General features: G+C 37.9%; 1 protein-coding gene across 2 annotated transcripts in view; it reads left to right on the forward strand.

Annotated features, from left to right (window-relative positions):
- LOC126876341 (zinc finger protein chinmo) overlaps nucleotides 1-23,402 on the forward strand; it is a 77,241-nt gene that overhangs the window by 29,457 nt on the left and 24,382 nt on the right. For both annotated transcript variants that reach the window (XM_050639180.1, XM_050639175.1), the window contains exons 3-6: nucleotides 8,941-9,161; nucleotides 9,925-10,304; nucleotides 11,066-11,313; nucleotides 11,609-11,890. In XM_050639180.1, coding sequence (XP_050495137.1) covers nucleotides 8,941-9,161; nucleotides 9,925-10,304; nucleotides 11,066-11,313; nucleotides 11,609-11,890 — 1,131 coding nt within the window. The remainder of the gene's footprint in view (nucleotides 1-8,940; nucleotides 9,162-9,924; nucleotides 10,305-11,065; nucleotides 11,314-11,608; nucleotides 11,891-23,402) is intronic.

The following is a 23,402-nucleotide window of genomic DNA, read 5'->3' on the forward strand; positions in this document are numbered from 1 at the left end:
ATTTTTTCTATCAGGTAGACATACCTACGTTAGAGGTATAACTTCACCTGACTCCGTTTAATTTTATCTTTGACTCAAAATAATCCAAAGCCATTCGACTTCTTATCAAATATCAAAAATACTCAATCTTCAACGTTTTACGTATACTTAATCATATATCTCTTATTTATTTCAAATTGTATCACATTCCTTTCATGTTTATTATATCCAAAAATCGTATGTCCGATCACTTAATGAGAGTAACAGAATATCAACTCGCTTAAGCAATAAGACGACGTATCAATTTGATGAAATACAACTGTAGTTCAGCTTTCAAACGCGACCAAATCGTTCGTCGGTGGTTCAAATATTTTGTCGTTGCTTTCACAACATCTCGTTCCTCTCGTCTGGTTCTCCTCGTGCAGTCATAGTGATTAATTGAGTTGGCCCATCTAATAGATGAAATGCTAAAGTCCGATACCTTACTTCGAGATTGCTCGTTAATCCATTCTCTGTTTGTCAATCCTGTTGCGTGGCTCTTCTCTTGCCGATTTGCTGCTTCTATTAGAAACGTGACGACCATAACCGCCAGCGTTCACCTATTTCGCAGTATGGAAGTTTCGAAGGTAAGAATTCCTGGAATATTATAGCCGAGCATAAAAGTACCGTAATCATACAATTGCTCGCGGAACCAGTATAACCTTTCTCTTAAAACGACGATGGACGTTAGGAGCGAAATGCAAAGTATATGATTTGCAGGATTCACGTTGGTCTCGATCTTACCTGGTTTGCGTTCAAAGAAAAAAATATAAGATTGATAATTCTGTTCGTGTGCTCCAGAAAGGCGTTCTTAGAAATCTATTTTCTTTATCATTTTTATGCAGGTTAACGTACTTGAAATTATCGCCTCGAACTATGGTTAAAGATACAAGTTCTGTATCGAGTTGTTTCGAATAGAAGTTTCATGATTTTATGTAGCAACATCCTGTTCTTATATGCAACTATGGTAGTCTACATTCACTTCTTCTTTTGCTTCGTAGAAGGATTGAAATAAAATTTCATGTAGTTCAGTACTTTCTCTTTTTTCGTATAAAGAAATCTCTTTCGAGAAACTGCTACAATCATCGATTCTAAATGTAATATTATTTTTGATTAAATATAACATTTTTCTTATTTAAAAATTCAATTACTTCAATTTTTATGGGAAGGAAAATATAAAGCACCAACCGCAGAATTCAGCAAGAGAAAGAATATTTTTTTTTTGAAGTGATTGTCATAGCCTACGTTTCGTGAACAATCGCAATCGTTCGAGCATCGAGACTGGAAAACTGAGTATGGAACGCGTGGAACTATAGGTGATTTCAAGGCCTTTGGCATTTGTTAGTATTACAAGGCAAACGCAGAGTTGCGAAACTTCACGTTGTTGATAGCGTTGCTGCTGTTATCAGATTACTACGATATTAAATACCATGTGGTCACAAACGTAGATCGATAACATTATGCGCCCATCTCTTTCGAAAACTTCGTAATAAAATGAAAAAAAAAACACACACAGATAAAATATGAAATATTCGTGCACTTTCGAACGATGTTCGAGCGTGAAACCCAACTAAATGCAGGTGCCCAGGTACTGATAATTTTCTCTAGAATCGAGAATTAATCATCCGCCTACTAAGTAGGTCAATGACACAATTACACAACCCGCTCGCTTAGCGGACTCGTGCGTGCATTTATGGCCTTTGTTGAAACAAACGCAACGCGTATAAATATAACCGTAAATTTGCGATATCTTCTGTCTTTTGCCACGTCGAAGAAACATGAGAATTTTTTGGTTTTATTTCTTATTTTCTCTTTTTTTGAAAACTTGTATGTATCTTTGTTTATTAATTCTTCTTCTTATACTTCACACATTTCTCTTTAGATTAATATTTTTGCTCTTATTAATGCTTTTGATCATTCGTTGATTTGAATTATTTGGAATTGTTTAATTCATTTTATCGGTAATTTTATGTTGATAAAAACGTTATAGGGAGGAGGAAAAAAAACATGACGAATCTTACAATAGTTAGATATAAGTTCTCAAATCGGTCGTTTAGATTAAACTGCAGTTTTTTTCTTACGATAATGTAAATTATCTGTTCGCTTATATTCGCTGCTCGTATTATGAAAGCGTAGGATTACTAGAAATTACATACATGAAAACATTTTATCATTTCGTTACATTCGTAAAGATGCTCTATGTGTGTGAATTATACAATTTTTTTTTATCGCCAAGTTAGGGGAAATAATATGAAATGACTGATCAAGATAAAGTACATTATCAGAAAAAACTTTCCTCGCTCCGAATGAATGATTTACAAATTTATGCTGACTTAGGATATCTTATATTCATTCAGTAAGTACTTATTTCAACTTAATTAAACTAATTAATTTCAACCTGTTGTCACTACTTTTGTTTTCATCCTTTATATATGATTCCGCGGTAAATGAAACAATTTTTCGAATCCACATGTGAAGGTCTATCGATCATAAAGCTTTTGAGAATTTGGATTTGACGATATATTTAAAATCTGTAGAATGTCATTCCTTAAATTTTACATTCGATCATACAGTGATGCGTTTTCACACATTTTTCGAAAAATGTTAATTTTATAAAAAATAGCTGATTGGTTCACACCACTATGATACTCAGCTCTTCGTATAGAGCTACCGCATTGAGGATATCTATCACCGACATGGAGCAAAATCTCCATATTCTCTGCTTACCACGATTACATTGGCAATGCATATTTCAGCACGAATATCAAATAACAAAAGTTCATGAAAAATCGTTACATGTTATATATTCGCCCAATGCAAAGCATCCGCATGCAGCCACGTGGGGTTGCACGGTATACGTGGTCGCGGCTGCCGATTTTTGGGTCGCGCGACGAAGTTTCAAAGCTCACGGCCATCCCCACCACCCGTCGATTTTCGCGCGCCCAATTCTTCGTTCCCTTTCGTGTATATTCGTGCCCCCTCCCCTGCATCCGCGCGTATCGTCGCGATCGTGCAGCGAGCGGCGTGAGTACTTGGCTATAATAAGCGAAGGGAACATGTGTGAACACCGCGACCTTGGTCCCACGCGGCCATTGGCCGGAACCAAAGGAAGCCGACCGTCGTGATTGGCCGGCTCGTTCGAAACCAGATGCGACACCCGGTGCTCTGCATGTGTACGATCATACGCGTGTACCGCGGAATCTGGCGGCAAAATTCAGACACAGAGGGGAACTAGCTTGTGCGTTCTGCATTCGCGACCTTGTCAGGCCATTGACCGTCGTTTTCGCCCCTTGGCTCTGCCTTTCTTTGTCGCTGTACAACCAGCAGCCTGTCGCGTTCCCAGCGAATCAACCTCTTTATCTTTTCGCTCGTCTTCCAATCGGACCACGAAATACTGCGTGTTACTCATGTTATGTATGTATGGATGTACGTTCGATGAGGTATGTTGAGTAACGTGCACGCGATCCACGTGGCTGGGATGTTATCGCTATAGGGCTACGGCGAAAGAGATTCTTTTCGTTAGTTTTTGGAATAGTTTTATAGATATATTTTATAGATGTAGCGTATAGATATGTTTATAGATAATTGTAGGCTTACAAGATTAACTTACCCCTTAGGTTTGTAAAAGCAGTTACATAGAAGTCAAAGTGATCTCACCGAGGTAAATTGTTTGATTTCCGAAAGATCGAATGCTGAATATTTAAGCTGGTATTAAGAAATTTGTAACCAAATTCAGTTGGTTGGTTTGGTTTCTAAATAGCGATGAATATTCATTTAAATGTGAAATGAGAGGTAATTGAGTGGAAGACATATTTTTGTTCCAACTGTATGTAGTTTTACTTCTCGATGATCTCACATTAACGCTACGTAATTCCATGTATACTCGAGTAGCGACGCTTTCCGAGATCGATTTTTCATTATTTTTAACTATATCATTTGATTTTATCATTGCGTTATCGTCGATTGATTATTACGGAAAGCAAGGAAACGAAACTTTTCTATACGTTCAGACATTAGATTCGCATCATTACATTTACACGTAATTTCTCTGTATTTATCGCACGTGTCAAAGTGACGCAGGAGTCGAACTAGGGTTAATTCGTTTGATTTATGATTTCTACGAATCACGAGGTAGGACACGCTATAAATCGCCGCACGATACCAACTAATCTCATACGTTGTATTCTCCGCTACAATTTTATTTTTAAGAAACTAACATTTTTTCAAAGTACACAAGTAACTCGTACAGAATCCAGATTGCTATCGTCAGTAGCATTTTTCAAGTGTAACATATTCACATGTTTGTATCGTAGATTCCATCGCGGAATGAATCAGAGGTTTGAACAAAATCCGCGTTATTTTCTATGAAACAGCAACGCTGACATTTAATTTATGGCGCTTCCGGGTTCTCCGTACAGTATGTTAGACGTGCACAGAGTAATAGAATTAAGGTGTGCGATGGTAGAGGGAACGATGACCATGGTAGGAAACTGAAAACCCTAGCCCATAAAACTTCTTAGCAGCTGGCCTTGAAGTATGAATAGATTGCCCGTGAAGAGTGCATTGCTCCGTTGCGTAACTGAGCGCGTGTTATTTGCAAGTTTCTTCTCGACGTAGAGCCTGTGGACGTAGTGAATTAATATCTCGTTCTTAAGCTAATGGGATTCGTTTAACATGATCCTACCACTGATTGTTTGGTTATAGTGAACAGTGATGTTCATTGGCTTGCTTCGAAGTTTCGATCTTCGTTTCATTATATAAACAAAATTTAAGAAATTTTATTCATTCCAAATTAAACTTCTTTCTAATAAGCTGTTTGGCTATAGTTGTAACGATGTAACGACGAAGTCACGATGAATATATAATTTTGAAAGAGACAGGCGTCTTTCTGTTGAGAATCTTGATTTAAAAAGCTCGAGAGACGGAAATCTCGAGTGAAATGGTTTATCCACGTGTTGCAATGTATCTAACATTGCTATCGCATAATTTGGGTACGCTATTTTCGAGATTAAAAATTTTGCAGCAAATTTCCAGCGATAATGGTGTACCGATAGCGGTAAAATAACGGCATATAAACAATTCTCGCGTATCATTCGGTTTAGAAACTTACTCGTTCAACGACTGAGATCGACATACAATCATAGACTTACTGTTAAGATGCGTACTTGATTACACGTGTATTTTTTTACATGTCTCGTTCTCTAACTACTATAAAGAGTATTTTATTCTAGATATTTTATACATTTTTACATGTTTTCTACGTTCACATTTTTAAATATTTAAATTTTTCATTAGTGTATAAACATTCACATAGCATTTCGACAAAAAGTATACGTTGCATCGGCGTTTCTAAATAAGATAATAAGTATGTTTAAAAATAGATGACAAGTAACGTCCTGGACCTAAATTTTACTGAACCACGGTGTTTAATGTTTGTTATAGTAATATCTGAGTCATATACGCCAATAGTAATACATTTTTAAAAAAGATTGTATACTTTATTGAGCGCCAAAGTTATTCATTCCATGGCGTGTGAGTCAGCAGTGACCCACGATAGTTACAAAAGCTAGATGAACGAGAATATTCTTATGTATATTACTGAAGCAAGATAGGTCTAAAAGAAAGTAAAAGTGCAAACAATTCTTTCAATATGCTATTTACTTTTAATTTAACTAAAATACGAGTTATCTTTCTGACAAAAATCTTTATGTAGTACAAATAGTAACCATTGATACAATATTAATTTCAGTATAGCGTTTAATTTTCTTGCACAATCCTTTCAAATCTGTTGAAAAACATCACGATTGAAGTCCTGTTTCTTTGACATAATCGTATTTTCGTTCCTTTCTTCTCTCACAGAAACTATTCTTTTGATGCAAGATCGAACTTTCCAAAATTAAAAATCTGCTAAACGAAAAAAGAAAGACCGCGATCGCGATAAAGTTAAACAAAAATTGTAAATACGCAATATACGTAGAAAGTACGTAAGATAGAGACATAAGATAGAGAACAAAAGAATTGTAACTCTTTAAAATGCACCACTATATCTCGAGAAAGAAGATATCATACGCAAAAAGAGTATTATCGTATTATTGCGCCGTTCGTAGATCGTAGGAGTGTCTGAAAGATTCCAAGCTGAAACACATCCGCGTCTTATTTTCGCTGCGTCGATCCACACAAAGGATGCGGGAATGCCAGGCACATGTTTCCGGGTCCTGGTTACGAGCCGCTGGCATAAGCTACGAACACGCTACGCAAAACGCCCACACACGCACACGCGACTCGGTCGTTGGCCCCTGCACACCACACATCTAGGATATATATTTGGCTCGGATACCTGTAACGATACACAGCTTGCTATATTTGGCAGGTTGCAAATATTGTAATCTTTGCGTTTCTATACTTGATACAACACAGCCGATTATTCCACCATCTGCAATCGTATTTAACATTATTTAATGGTACTTTTTGATCAAAATCACTATGATATTGTTCGTTGAAGAAAAATGTTTATCGTTTTTATCGTTCACAGTGAAAATGAAAGTATATTTTGATATCGAAGCTGATGAATTTTATCAAGAGATTCCTTTCATTCGTTCTGTTTCTTTCTTTATGCTAAAGGATCGTAATATTTGTCGATCTATTATTCCAAGATTTCCTAATATTTTTATTGCAATTTCTTATCAAACTTATTTCTTACAAAATATGCGATATATTTTTATTGCAAAATACGCGAAAATGTAATAAAACTTAAATTTGAACACTTAATTGAATATGGTTAAACTTGTAGATTATAATTATTATTATTGGCAACCTAATTGAATATTTATAACGTTCAGGTTGTGGGATGATCCAGAACACACCAAATATGGCAAATTTTTCAGTATCGCTCTACTTCAAAATCACAGCATATATTCAGTTTGACGATTCCTATGATTTTAGTTTCTATCGATGGTTACAGACTCATAAAAAAATAGGAGCTAGTTAAATAATAATGGAATTTCGGTGTCATTTGCATACACGTGGAGTATAAGAAGCAGCTCTCGAAGGGGTTCGGAATTTGTTCTTTTTTTCAACCAATCTTCGAATGTCAAGGAGTCTCAAAGAACTTGATACGCTTTAGTTAGGTGAACCATTCCGAAAGGCAGGTGGTTTCGGCCACCTGGTCGGCCGTTCTTGCGTCTTTTTTTCCTTCTTGATTTCCTTATTCCTAGGATATCGTGTTATTGCGTCTCCTCTCATCTTCCTCGGTTCCTGCATAACCATCCTTCCACAAGGTTTTCGAGGAGTTCATCAGGTGCTTATATCACAGACGGAAACAAGTTTGTACAAGGCTAATCGAACATTGTTGATTGTCTCTTCATTACGCTGTACATAATTTCATTCGTACTTCTGTTGCATAAAAATTGTGATTAAAACAAAAGCATATAGATACATATGTATATCATTGACGACGAATAAGGAATATTTTGAACGTTTCATATTAGTAGAATGTTCAACTAGTTTTCAACAATAAGATTTCAGAATTTTACCGAGTTTCGCTAGACTCTGTAAATTTCATATAACCGCTAAACCATTTTCTGAAATAAACAAATTTCGTACCGATATTTCTACACCCAACAGGTATTGTTTTTAGCCCCAAAAATTTGAATTATTCTCTAAATCGTCCAAAAAATTCGTTTCTTTACGTCTCAATTAGTTTTAATATCATCTCGATCAACTTAACCAACCTTCCGGCGTAAAAAGTGAATTCATTGAAACTTACAACGCGGATGGTTGAAAAGCGATAACGCATCGCATAACATCACGAAACATTTATGTACCAAAAAAATTCTCAATTTCGTTCCCCTTTCCTTCTCTGAATTCAAGATAGACCGTACCCTATCTGACCTAAACTAACGACAATCTGGAGGATGAAAATATATGTACCTCACGGATTTGTCGTTACAACCTATGCGGCGCCATATTCGTTGAACGCGCACCGATATCGTATTACGCGCACGTTACACTTGCGCACGTGAATTGTAAATTACGGAAGATCGTGTCCAAGGATGACCTACATAACCAACGGGCTGCAAGAAAGGGCATCGGCGTCAAGCTGGCGCTGCCTCCTCGGTTCCTTTATGCTCGCTCGCGAAGGGAAATACAGAGCGAGAGGAAAAAAAGGGTTTGACAGTCATCACATCCTTTGCACGCCAAAATTCCCGCGGTCCTGCGGCTGTGCTATGAAAACCGTGAGAAAAAGAAAGAAAAGAATAGTACAGAATAGAAACACACGGCTAACGAAAATCGAATAGTTCTTGAAAAACACGCGTAATTCAGTCCTATGCAAAGCGATCGTCTTTTGTCGCTCACGCGGTATTATCTTACCACATACAACGGTCATGTGGTTTAAATTATCGAAATTTAGAAATTGTATAGTGCGTTTAAAAAATTGGTGCGGTATAAATTGGAAATTTACGAAGGCATACTATGAATGTTTAGGGTTTATTAATGGAGAATTATCTGAAACTGCCTGTAGAGTTCTATCATTTTGGTTTACTATGTCGTTACTATATAGTTTCTAATATAAATGAATCTTAGATTTCAATAAATCTAAAAATTTCAAGATTACGAATAATCTTCTGATCTCGTGTAACGATAGCATGAAAAGTCGCCCGATACAAAATATATTTCATTTGTTATACTGTACAGTTTTTTCCTAATCTAATTCTTTATGTAAAAAAGTTCAGATTAAACACTTTTATGCAAGACAGTCATTATCATCACATTGCTATTGAAACGAACGAACTTTCCAAAAGGGAGGAACCTTAAACTTCGAAGTAGGTAGCTTAAACGAATTTCCGAAGCACGCCACGTATCTCGAGTATAATATTATGAAGAAAGTTGTCTAACGAATCTGTATTGTTGCGTGTGTTTCAGGAGTAACGTTCAAGGCACACAGGTTAATCCTCGCAGCATGCAGCAAACACTTTCAAGAGCTCTTCGAAGGAATGCCTCCTTCTCCCGCGGGACTGATCGTTATTCTCGACGGGACGAGTGCCCACAATATGGCGTCCCTTCTCGAATTCATGTACCGTGGAGAGGTCCACGTGTCCCAGGAATCCCTCAGCTCTTTCCTCAAAGCAGCCGAATGCCTTCAAGTATGCGACTTATTTCATCTCTTTTGAAATAACTGCCCTAAATAGCAGTCATGTGTTTGAAGCGCGAACGCGCACCTTGCATACTTTCGGGGACCGTCTTTTTATTTTTGGCCGCGATTAATGGCCAAGAGTTCCTGTTTTCGAAGCGAGAACACGAAGCTAGACTATGTCGATTTTCGTTGGAGCAATTTAGTAGATTGTGATATCAATATATTATCGTCGATTATAGCATCGTTCGAGATATTTCTTGTAAAAATATCTTTGTTCTATAATAATATGTACAACTGTTTTCCGTTTCTATTATTTTGACATGTTAAGATTTTCTTATCGAAAGATTTGTAAGTTGGTAGAATTATCCTACAATGTTATCTTCTACTTCGATCATGATATTCTACTGTAGTTTAATTATTGCTCGTTGAAAACTTCAAAGCGATTGATAGGCTATCTAGATTTTTTGTAGCTCATAAAAGAAAACGGTCTCTTTACAAAGAAGGACGATTATACCTCGTCTGCAAACTTCTAGTTTATACCTTATAATTGAGCTGTTAACAATGACAAAAATTGAGTTCAGAAAACTGGGATAAATGGCCACGTCTATGTAGAACACATGTACGATTTTACCTGTGGCTAGATCAATCGCCGACCTTGCTTAACGCTTTCGTCGAAGATCGTAAATTCTAATCTCTAACTGATTTTACAACCTTGCTATATCGCATCTGTCAACCGTAAAATCGTTAAATCGTCAATCTTGTTGAAATTACAGGTAAAGGGTCTGTCTATCGAGCACGAGAAATTGGCAGTAGCGCAGAGGCACGCTGCGGAGAACAATAGCTCATCGACGGACGCCGGGGATGGCGGAGGTGGTAGCAATGGCGGTGGTAGCAGCGGTAGCGGAGACAACGGAAGCGGGAACGTGAGCGGAAGCGTCAGTGGAAATGGTAACGCAGCTGGTGGTGCCAGCGGCGTCGGTGGAGGAGTTGGCGAAGTGAGCGATATGAGCGAAGCGGGTGAGGCAACCATGGTGAGAAACACCATGAAGAGGACCCCCACACCGGTACCTTCGCCCGCTCCTGCTTACACCGTGCCCAGCCTCTATTCCACTACCTCTCACTATTACGAAAGTCCGCCGAAAAGGCTGATGAGGTAAGCCCTTTTACCGCACCGCGAAGGACTCGCACGCATGAAATTTTCAAACAGAATTGCCATGACCTTCCTACCACGTCTAACGACTAAGATATTGAGAATCATGCCTCGCATTCCGTTGTATCTGCGATTAATCGTTGTGCCGTACGGCTTACTCTTTGATGAAATGTAATAGACAGCCATTATATCGAAGAATGTATGGATGTACTTACATTAGGAAAGAATTGTTGGATTAGGTGTTAGGTAACACGCAGTGTGGTTTAGGATGTTTCGATGTAGCTTTTTCCAAAGTGCCCATTTTGTTAAATTTCGTTGAGCTACTACTAATATGGTATCGTTAATTAAATTAACTCATAACTGGAATCGTTAATCTTGTTTTGGTTATGAAAGCTCCTATATTCTCATTTCCTACGTATCTTTTCATTTCTGTGTCAACGATAAACTATATCACATATCATGCGTGAGAACTGGAATTAGGTAAACTGAAATTGATTGTCAATCTCATAATTATAGAAGCTTATAATCAAGGAATGATCCAGTTAAAATATTAGATAGCGAAAGGAAAATTATATTCTTCTAAAAATGAAGTTTGGTTGTTTTTCCAGTTGGATAAATCCTTCTTTAAAGTTTGTAAGATATGGAAAATGATTATCGAGGGATCAAAGTCTGATATAATTCGTCGCTATAGATTGCCTAAACTTTGTGAAATTGTTAAGCATACTTTCACACGATATCGAACGTTTTTTTGGGGATATTTTTAGATCGCCCAGCGACGTCGATACCTTGGGAAGGGCGAGCGTGTTGCGCGATGGCACTGCCTTCCGGCCCGCATCAGCGCCACATCCGCTTCTCCTGGAGAACCACTTCTACCAGCCGTTCATCTACCCTTCAGAAACGCCCGCACATCCCCACACCGCACCTCACACACCGACAGAATTGGAACAAGAATTGGAACGAGCGAGGTCCGAGGAACGTAGCAATTGCGATCTCAAAGAAAGCGTAGCCGAAGGTTGGCCATTTTTTAAATAATTCATCTATCTATGCGTATTTCCATGCGTTTACAAAATTTTTATTTCAATTTTTGTCTATATTCCGTTTCGTTTCACAAATATAATATTACGATATTATAATAATATAATAAACAATATGACGATATTATAACGTAATATAAATTAGATTGAGAAAAGTTTTTAGGTATTGAGAATTCAAAGATTATTTTGTCATAATCGATCATATTCGTTATTTTATTGTATAATTTGTGTGTTTATAAAACTGTAACAAATTGTTTGGTCTTGTGTGCGTAGATCTTCGAATAAAGCAAGAACCAGTGGCGATGACCGATCGGGAAAGGGCAGAAAAATTGGCAGAAAGATTGTCAGGTGAGGTTTATTCCGGTGGAAGGGGGTTCGATGGTGGTCATTACGGTTCAAATTCGGACCACATTCAACACGGGGGACAAGTTGGCCACGCCATAGTTCCCCTGCCGCCCGCTCATCCGCCGACTCCTGATCTCAGTCCTGCACCCACCACTCCTGCTATGTGGAATACGAAAATTAACAAGGCTGGCACTGTTTCCACTCCGGATGGTAAGTCTGAGTTTATTCATTCCTTAGTCTTGATATAGTCAGAACATTTTGTGCAAAACTCAAGCAGAAAATGAAATACAGGAGAACATCGACGAATAGATATTTTAAACAGATAAAAATAGAAATGGTCATAATGATTAACTAGAAAAAAGTACAACTGCCGATTATTAGTTAATAATCCGATGCTTGAAATTAAAGATTTTCGCGGAAAGAATATGCCAGTGTAGACTCTGAACAGCGGATCGTGTGTAACACGTTTGAGTTATTGTTTCGAGCATCGTCGACTACAGAAGTTTACCAAACTTTACGTAAACGTACCACGTGGCTTTCGATTCACAACCAGCGCGAATAACACTCTTGTGTAAACGATTACGCGAACCCGTTTCGTATAAGAATATTTCTTCCAAAAGCAAAGATCTCATTCAGCTAAACAGGAATGTACAGAGATGTAAGATATCCCGAGCCAATCGATGATACACGTAATTAAATATACATAATTAAAAAAAGAGAATAAATAAGATCCAAATTTTACTTTAAATATTTTCAGCTCGAATATTATAAGTTTTATATCATGTGTCGTAGTATGCGTTTGTATCGTATTAGAATTTCTAACTTCACGTTGGGTGTGCTAAGGGTTAACGAAGGCAAAACCTTCTATCTGGGCCAATGCGTTGCCAGAAGGCAAGGCCTTTCAAATCTAATGTTACAAAATGCACGGTTAATCGTTGCATCATCGGTTGCACGTGGAGCTTTCTTGATGTTGCAACTCGTGCCTCTCGTCGCCCCCTTCCAATACCATACTTCGTCTGTCACGAGGCGATTTGGACGATGGTTTGTTACTATCTCGGGGCATCCTTGAAATCGAAATTCTCAGATTTATGAATTTATTAGATTGTACTAAAGAACTTCTTCGTACATGAAATACCTGTTCTTAAGTATTGCAAAAATAAATGAAAGATTCTTCAAACGATACCTGAAACGAATGTAAAGTAAACCGAAGGAAGTATCATTCTCATCAACATCTCGAATAATCGCACTTCATTCTTTACACTCTCTGACCAAAATCTCCCAGAAATTCATAACGAAAGCCGACTCCTTAATAACATCCCGAATGCCTCGAGAAGAACGAAAGAGCCTTTACAGTTGCGAAGGCTCTGTTCGATCGAACCTTCTCGCGTGAACCCCCGGTCGCTGGCTGGAAGGCTAAAAAATTATTTTCAGAAACTCGACAGTCGAGTCGCTCTTAAATGTCACCGCGACGTCAGCGTAGTGCTGTCGCGATGTCGTATCGACGTCGGCCCTCGGCGCAACAGCGATACCACATCATCGTCCTCGAAAATTTCGCTCCCTCGCTCCCTTCCACTCTCTTTCTCGCTTGGCCAGTGGTATTTTTTACCTCGGAGATGATCCTCCGCTGGACGGTGGGGTCTAACGCGCAAAAAGAGAGCAACGACAACATCGGCGACGACGAGAACCGTCGTTAGGCAGGATTTACGTATGCCGATGGACGCCCACCCGTCTGACGGAACATATTCTACCTTAGAACGAGACCGGTTGCCTCGCCTTCACGGTGTGAACAAAGTGTACAAAGAGGATGCAGGCGACGGTGCAGCCACTGGGAACATCTTTTGCTCCGGCGAGCAAATCACCAGGCGTATGACGCCACGACACGACACGGCCAACGTAAAACGGGTAGAGTCGTTTAGTAGATCGTGTAGGGTGGCTCGCAACCCTACACGTACGTACGATCACTATGATCGACGCTGGAGGTCCAGGATCGTTCGATTTCGCGGATCACGCTTTAAGCATTTTTAATCGCTGTTAGATGAGCGGACAGGCCGCGACGGTAAAGAAAGAAGCGAACCGTCAACTAATGCAACGGTTATTGACATTAACCGTGCTCGAGCAAGCCGCGCTTTCCTCTCACGAGAAAAGAAGACGAGGAGAAAGGGATCGAGCTCGTTCAGCTGTGTCTACGGAAGAGGAAAAGAGCAAGGAAGGAGCCGAGGAGCGAAAAGAGAAAGGCCTTTTTCGTCCGCTTTCTGGCCGTTTCGTAACGCGAATAGACGTTAGAGCGTCGATTAGACGTTCGGTGGAATTGTCGCGGCACCAACCAGCGGAATGAGCGGAACCGTGAGGAAACGAAACGGTTATGGGATTGTTGAGACATTCTATTAAATGTACAGTTATGCTAGCTTTAACTTCGTCGTTAGATGTTAGCTTTTTGTTAGAGGTTCTTGGTACTTTCTCTCTTTCTTTATCCTTATCTTTCATACGTACGATTCGTTGCGTTTCAAGATTGCACAAGATTTCTACGATGGAGCGTAAAATACGGTTTGAATACGGTGTTTTCTTATGAATTTATGTAGCCTTTTCTTTCTTTCTTTCTTTTTCTTTTTTTTTTTTTTTTGTGGTAAGATTCGATGCTTGATCGATAATTTCAGGGGTTTCTAAAACATGCGTGACTGTAATTACGTCATTGCTTGGTTCTTTCTTCTAAGAACGTGTTGACTTTCTCTCGTCGTTCTCGGCCATTCTATTATACTCTCGTCGTCCTTCCTTCGCGCGTCCTTCTTTCCAGGCCATGGACCATCTAATTTCGATGTCATTTCGATCTCTTGCCGAGAATTGAAAGAGCCATTAGAACCATTAGTAAGTTTGGGTGTCAGCCACATTTATTTATCCACCAATCGAATATCGGTAAAAGGTTGAGCAGTTAATTCGCTTACGACGTCCTCAGTTTTGTCACATATTTCCCAAATGTATCTTTTCTTCCTTAAATATTCTTTACGTATTTTGAAATTAAAAGCGTTAAAATTTCGGGAAACTATTATAAAGGCAAGAAGTAAAAAAATGATTTCTTACGAAATAGTATTACTCTTTAAATTATTGCACAATCTGCACATCTGAAAATAATCTTTCTACTCGTACCTTGACATAATCGCAAACTTTACCCAGGAGCAAATATGAAAAGATGTCTCTTCGCGCCAAGACCTCTTTCGTCATTCGAATTATCATCATATTTCTTTCGTTACAACACGAAAGTTCCGTGTTCAAAAGGACAGTGCACGTCGCGACGCTGAATTATAGATGAACAGGACAGAAACCGTTGCCACGTCTGTTCGAATCGATGCACCGCGACCGCATCTACTTCGTCTGTCTTCTTCGCGCTGTTCCATTCTACTTATTCTACCTCCAGTTGACTGCAATTTCGTGCACGTGCCTCGTAAAACTTTCATCTAGATGTGCACGCGCTCAACCACGCCAGAAATTTCCCAGTACACGAGTACCATGCGCCTTTTTGAAACATTAATTCGTCGTTTCCGACTATTAATTCCGTATGCGGAAGCGCCGCGACGTCTGCACGACGCTTTCGTGCTCGTCCAATCATGGGAATCACTTCGCGAAACTGTCCTTTGTCGGTGTATCTAGTTTTGTGTACGGTTCCCGTTTAATAATTTAAATAATTTTCGCAATTATCGTGCAGAGGTGGTTCAACGAAATTAAATATTCTGCTTTAAAGGGGATTTCCAGAAGGAAGAATTTAGGGAACACAATCTGTCTGCACCTGGTACTATTTGAATATTTACATTTACTAATATTGCCCTTTTAGAATTTTTATTTTCATTTTCTGTTGATGAAAGAAGTTTAACGATTATTGTTTATTGATTCAGACGTGGCAAAGAAAAGGAGTCGAAGTATTATAGATAATTTGTTTTTGGTGATTTTATAAATGAAGAAAATTGATGTTATGTGGTTAAACATTTACCTATTCATTGAAATTTCACATTCTCCTCTGTTAGATATCTATGACGATATTGTAAAATATAATAATTGAATGTATAACGTTGACAGTGATTTTATTTCATATAAAGATTCATGAAATCAAATCTTTAATGTGGATTTTACTCCAAAATTCTAATATTCAGATTGTGGTAAAGTATACTTTTTCGGTAGATTACAAAATCTTGAAATTCGATAAAAAATCATATTCTCAATTTGAATATGTTCAAATTATGTGTATTATGTCATGAAAAAAATATCAAAGTTCATCATATTACGTTGCTCATTATACACACTTTCTAGAATTCAAAATGAAAATATAACTGTACCACAAGTCTAACTCGTGTTTCTCATATCCAAGTCATTATTATGTACCATAAGTGTGACTAGAGGTAAAGAGGTTAAAGAAAATGTGAGTTTCTAAATCATATTTTATGAGTCGTTAGCGTTTATTTGGGCTTGTTGTTTCTTTAAGTTCACGGGGATTTCGTCGGTGTTTGATGTATCACGCGTAAACATGCTCGAATCGGGTTTAAGAATACCTATCGTCAGCCGATTTAGGCCACGGGTTCTTAGAAACGATTAGTCCTTCTCGGTTCTCGCAATGCGCGAGCCTCGAATCCGGGTTTAACCTCCAACCGCTGAGAATCATTGCACAATGCAGCAACACCGCGAAATCATTCCTTGACCCATGGTATCTTAAGGATTGGTTGAGCTAACGATATTCTATTGTTAGATGAAATTTTATGCAACCCTCTGTGATTTTATATTCATATCATATATTATTATTCACGATTGGTAATCGAGAAATAGCGAAGACTAGTTCATAGTATATTGCATTATATTGAATTAGTTAAGCACTGGTTATTTCAATAACTTTATCTATGAAGAATATCATTAATTTCGTATTGGTGTAAATTAAGTGCTCTATAAAATACTACTTATATATTACTTTCTTCAGATTAGTTTGGATTCGTATTGTTTATAATTTCTGAATTTCTTTCGTCTCTTTGAAGCATAACAAAATGTTATCATATCAAAGTGCAGTACAAGCATAGAACGTTTTCTCGGTTTAATTCGGCAAATTTTTCTCAGTATTTTAAAGACACGATTAGGCAGTAATTAGAGAATTATTTCGAATATATATATAGTTATTTATCCGAATCTGTTCTGAATTTATCAGAAATCTGTTCATCGCAATAGTATAAAACTTATTATCATTATCATTCATAACGTAAAATCGAAACTATTTAGGTTACGAAAGTAGCTTCTAATGCAACTACGAACTATATAATTACACAAGATCAAGCCGTTGAGCGAAGTTTCTAGCCTACTTGTTCAACGAAGAGTAAAATGGAATTGCCAACTTATTTTCGCGTAGATCACGTGATTGTTTCAAACTGAATGTCACGAATCAGAAGTAGCAAAATTAAAATACATTTGATAATCGTATCTCCATGAAGTAATCCTGTATTTTTTGCAAAGATACGAGGGAAAAATGCGTAGAAGATAGAACGTAAGAGGCTTTGAATGAATTATGGGTATAGACCGTTGGATGTTTTTTTAAGAGAGGATGCGAAAGGCTGGTTCCTATGTGTGTCATGGCCAAAGCGGCCCTGGTGTGTTTTAGAAACTGTTAGAAAAGTTTGGTTGACTCTCGGTTCCCGTGCTGCAAATTATCGTTAGACGAGAGAAGATTTGTTTGACCCACGTTTCATAACTTCCTGAAACTGTTGAATCTTTTGCAGATTTGTGAAACTTTCCGCTGTAATTCGATTTTGCTGTGCCCTTAATATCACAAAGAAATTCGCTCTTTGATTACATTTGTTCAACTGTAATAGACATTTAAAATTGAAAAATTAATTCAGGAATTAATTGATATTTACGATCTATTCTGTATTTGTATTTATATCATTCTATATTTATGCTTTTCTTCTCTCTTTCTTTCTTCTAATCTTTGTCTATTTTTGAATGTATCGCCTGTCTAATTGAATTAAAATGTGAACGTTGATTTTGTCAGAAGTACGACTGAAATTCGACATGACAGATATTCCCAGAACTTGTATTGATCGGCAGAACGTGGAGGAGAATCGTAGTAACTCGAATTAGAGTGTATCCTTAGCTCGAAATAATTGAATTGGCTCGTAGTTGCACAAAATCGCTATCTATTTTTCTAGAAACGATCGAAAATGATAAAAACGCGACTATTACACGAACATTCACGCATGATAGTTAGCAGACGCGTTGTATCATTATTATTCAATGGAGGATTCATCCATTGAATTACATTTTTGTTACGAGAACGTACGAAGTATCAATCATTTGCATTTCAATTCATTTACTCGTTGAATGCATAAAACAAAAAAAAAAAAAAAAAACTGCGCCATAATCTAGAACTGTTGCAGAAAAACATTACATTTATCTTATATTCTGATAACATCTTGTTCGATCGATATTCGAAACGTATCGAAACAAAACCAAAATAAAAAACTCAAGATTCTGCAGCACTTCCTAAACGCTCTTCAACAATTCCTTCCTCGAAACATCAAATAATTTCCTTTATCAAATCTTATTTTTGACAATCTTCAACATTTTAAAAATGACGAAAAATAAATGAGTAAACGAAAATAACATACTATATCGATCGAAAGTAAGAACCTATATCTGGACCAATACCAAAACCGAATGAACTCGGGCCAAGTGAATCAACGATCGAGCTGCAAACAAGACACGTGTACTATCAGGATCGCACAGATTGCAGTGATTGCACGTACTAGCTATCATACTTTAAGATCAGTTTAATGGTGCTGGTTATCACCCGATTGGTCAGTGATAACACATAATCTTTCAGTTGGCCATTTTTAAGCAACCATTGAGAGCAACCACGTTGCAAATTACCGAGCGTTTCTGTTTCTTTCTTTTTTTTTTTTTTTTTATTCCTTCTCCTTCCGTTTTTCTTTCTATTCGTGCGTGTAATCATGGTGCACGTATTGTATGGACGCACGCACCGCCACTCACGCAACACGCTCGCACAATTCACCATTAGACGTTGCTGATAGGGTGGTAAGCGGGTGTCGTGCAATTCCGAAATTCGGGTCACGAAATATTTCATGATAACGCCATCAGAGGACCTGTCGCACGAACTAGTCTGATAAACGAGGTATATCTGACAAAAACGACACGCAAATTTACGCGTTCCCTTTGTCCAATTGGATGGCTGTACTACTAATGTGCATATCTCAGGGGAACGTTGAGTTATTGGTATTTAGATCGAGGCTGAGATTTTTAGACGTGCGATTGTAGATGAAACGAAGGTAAAAAGAAGTCGATGATGATTTATGCGTATGATCGTAACAATATTGATTAGAATGTGGTTTTCTCGAGTTGATAGTATGAAGAGTGTAATTAGTGTTATATCGGTGTTATTGAAACGCTGATTAGATAGATATCATTAAATGTTAGTTGAAGGAATATTGGATAACAGAAAAGCGTTCAAGATTGAAGTATCCATGTAATATATAATTGGTTAGTTCGCTACTTAGAGGATTTCTTTGTATTTATACGCATTATATATTAACCCGGAAAATCATTTTTAGTTTCACATATATCAATGAAACAAATGGAACCTATGAATTAAAGGTATTCGATCTACATATAACTAAAGAGTACATGAATTATATATATTTCTCATTCTCAAAGTCGAGTAGCAATTATTTTTTACTGAAGCATATCTCAAATATCCTAAAATCACACTGTATGTCGATAAACACTCACCCTGACCTCTGCAAACATTAATTTATATTATTGCGATATAAATACCAATACAAGTAAAATACATAATTAATTTAATACAAATATCAAATATCCGTTTACAAAATTTCGATCATTTACAAAAAAATTTTGTTACGGTCGTAACCTTGGAAATACGATCGGGACTTACATAAATCCGAGCCTCAATATTCGTCTTCACATAAGAAAACGTTTACTCCAGCAAATCCATGATTCTACAAGGAACAGCTTTAATTTTTGTCATTCGCCAGCTAAGACGACTATGATAAAACGAGGACGGTATGTCCCGACCCTTCTGCAAGCTTTATTACTATGCTTCTCGGTCTGACAAGTAGAAATAAAACAACGGACTGCCGCGCTAGCCTGGCGCTACCCTCCTACGCACAATGAGTAACCCTATCTTCGTTGGAATATCCTCAACCCTTATTCCCATCCATTCCTCCTGTACTGCTTTGCTGCCCTCCCTCAATGTCATTTCCCTTCCTGTATCTATCTCTTTTACACGTTCTTCTTCGTTCCTGACCCACGATATCTACCTACGTGTAGATGAACGCGCAGTGATATCAGTCGCACCGCCGACGAAATTTCAACAAGATTTTAATAGAGCTTAGAAAGATGTTTAACGAAATTTCTTAATAATTTCAATCTGTGAGTGTTGGTGTTAATTGATTGTATCGTTGGTATAATTAATATTACTCTGGCGAGTTAGAAAATCTTCGTTCTTTTAATTTTTGAAAATTCGAATTTATTTCTGATATGATCGACAATGGTTGAATAATGCAAGGATTAAAAGTTTCCAGGAACCTGAACATCGACGCAAATGTTCAACGATAACTACAATTGAATCGTTATTTTCAGTACTGGCCCTCTATTATTTCATTTCTTTGTATAATCCCAGCTGCTATTTTCAAAGTTCCCTCTCTTATGCAAATTTCCAACTTCCAAAGTAAGAAATTATTTCTCATCTTTCCAGCCAAAATCCTAATGTTTCCATAAACTACCTTCTACTCCTTAAATATTCTAACTTCCCCTACAAATTTTACCAACGGTCCAATAAAACCTACCAATTATATTCAATCAAAAGTCGTTCATCAAACCACACGATATAAACCTGAAAACAATAAAACACAGGTAGTTCGTGTCTGCCCTCGCCTCGATCGCATCGAGCGTTGGAAAAACCGTACGTTGCGCTTCCGCGCAACGTGCGTCAATTACATGCGTGCGACATTGCGTGAACTTCGGCCGGTGGCCGCTAGATAGCGGCGGCTACTCGCGCGCGCCACGCTCGTATATTTTTGGGCCGCGTGGTGGGGGTAGACCTGGTGGAATTGGGCGACAGCCAGGCGTGGGTGCAAATTTACTGCAGCACTCGCGATTCCGCAATGTCGGTCGAATTCGACGTATTTCATGCGACCGGCCGCTAGGCTCGTAGACTGGGCGGGAGGGACAGGGAGAGATACACGAGCAGCTCGAAAATTATCTGTAACAGAATGCCGCGTTATCGGTTCTCGTTCCGCGAGGGATCCAAACCAACTCGTTAATTACATAGTATGTAATTCGCGTCGAGTTCGATAATCAAAAACCAACGCGATTTCACTCTCGATTCCCGGACGATATATCAACGTTGTTATTATGATTTGTGCTCGTCGCCGGGTTTATCCTGCCTCTTTTTCTCATCGTAGGCTTCTTTCTATTTTTACTTTTATCGTTTGCCGTGTTTACAGTGTCACTAAGTTGCCGTTTTCTTCTTTTTCACCTTTACAGCGGCCGATGATTAATTTTGGTGTCTGAATGGCTTCTCCTGTTGTACGCAGACGATTTCAGTTGCGGAACGAGTCAATTTTCTATTACATATTTTTAGCAAGCTTTGGTTTAAGGACGCATTTAACTCGAATGGGTTTTATTCGTTTGTTTTGGAAGGGAATTATTCCGTAAGGAAATAGATTGAATTATGTGTAAGATCGTGCTATCGGTCTTCGAATTCATGCTCTCCAGGAAGCAAAGTGAACCTGTAATTTTGACTCGTTCCGCAAAAATTTCAGTGAGTATCTGATTCGTAAAATAACTAGGCATTACCAAGACGAACTTTTGCTAGGTCCTTGTTGGAATATAATTTGATTTGTTATCCCTGTTATTTATATTAATGGTTATTTGCATCAAGTCAGAGATTCAAGAATTATCCATGATTATATACGTTTCTTTTAAATTAACTACGTACATAACAAGATGTATAGAATTATTGCGTAAAAATTTGCAAAATATATCTAATTTTTCAAATACCATCTACAACTCAACTGAAACTACACATTCAAATTATTATCAATTTGTTATTAATATTCCATAAACGTGATTCACATCTTCTAACAAGTTACCATTCAATTTGTAACAAAAATTCATTACTTAGACGAGAGTCTTGAGAAATTTTTACAAATATCAATCACAAAAAGCATATTACCCATGAACTCTCAATTGACAATAAATTTTGACAAAGAATATTCCTACGACTTTAGACAAATATGTATGTAGCTCTGCTAACTAATAACTTAACCCATTAAGGATCAAACAAAAGAGTCGAGTCAGAACGTTATAAATACATCAATTTTCTTTTGAATTTTTGAATCTTTGCATTTTCCTTTCTTAGCTAAGATATTGGACAAGATGAAGGATAAAATTTCGGATAATGTACTAAATCAATTAAAAAGAGAATTGCAATTAAAATGTTACGTCATCGCGATGTTCGCACTTAATAGGTTAGGTACTCGACACTTCAACTTCACAGACAAATTTGAACGAATAACTTTACCAACAAAATTCCAATACAATAAACAATAAAGTACTAGAATGCCAATATTTTCTGGATTGTGGAAAACTGTGAAACTTGTTCTAGAATTTGGGTAGCGTCCAGTTTGAATGCACTCGCGAAAGTACAGAGGGACGCGTAGCGGGGCGCTGAAATTCGTAGAGCCGAGCCTACCGCGGCACGCACCAATCAATAAACGAATGCGTGCGTGCACGGACAGAGGCGATCGCGTGTGTGTGCAGCCGCCCGGCTTGCTCTGTGTGAGTGCACGTGCCGCCAAAAGTTCGTGAACGCGCAAGGTTTGCGTGCTCCCCGGCCGTTTGTGTGCACAACTACGCGGCAAGGGCCGAGCGTACGCGGCGCGTGCACGTATATATGCGCCGCGATGTGTGCTTCGCGGGAGAGAGGCTAGCCTTTGACGAGTTCGTGCCTCGCACCGCAACTCATATTTTTTTCTTTCTTCCTCCTCTCTTTTTCATTTTGTTTGTCCCATTTGGACGGGGAATACTTTGGATTGCAGTAAAGAAGAGGCTAATGAATTTTCGAAGTTCTGCCATAGTGCAAGGTTACCTCTAGATGTTGCTGTGGAGGGGATGTCGAACAAATTATCATTTGTTTTGTGCGTAGTTTTGGTGCGTTATCGATAAGTTTAGATATATTAGCGAGCGGAATTTTTGATGTTTTTGTTTTTCAATTCAATACGATCTATAGAAGGTATTTTATGACACTTTGATATTGTAAGTACGGAAATTTCAGATTTCAAATTTGTTATTTTGCAATTAGCGAAAGCACGTAAGTGTCCTTGGCTAAAATAATTTTTTGTTTGTTTATTTTTATTATAGCGATTTAATTATAATTGTATGTGTGTAATATATGTATGATAGGCAGTTGCATCGTTAAGAGCTCGATAAATCCTTAAGAATTTTGTCAAAACGAAGCTTCGTTTCCTATTACGCTGCTTTATTATATAAATATTTATGACATCGAAGGCTATTTTTTGAGAAACGCTTCTATTTTTATACTTGTGATAAGAGGTTGAACATAGCTGCATAATTTTGCTGAAATGGATTTTTAAATTTTTACGCGAAATACGTAATCACGGTGGCGAATCCTAAGGAGTTAATTTTTCTTTCCGATGGA

This window comes from Bombus huntii, chromosome 2 (genome assembly GCF_024542735.1).
Source record: "Bombus huntii isolate Logan2020A chromosome 2, iyBomHunt1.1, whole genome shotgun sequence".
NCBI lineage: Eukaryota > Metazoa > Arthropoda > Insecta > Hymenoptera > Apidae > Bombus > Bombus huntii.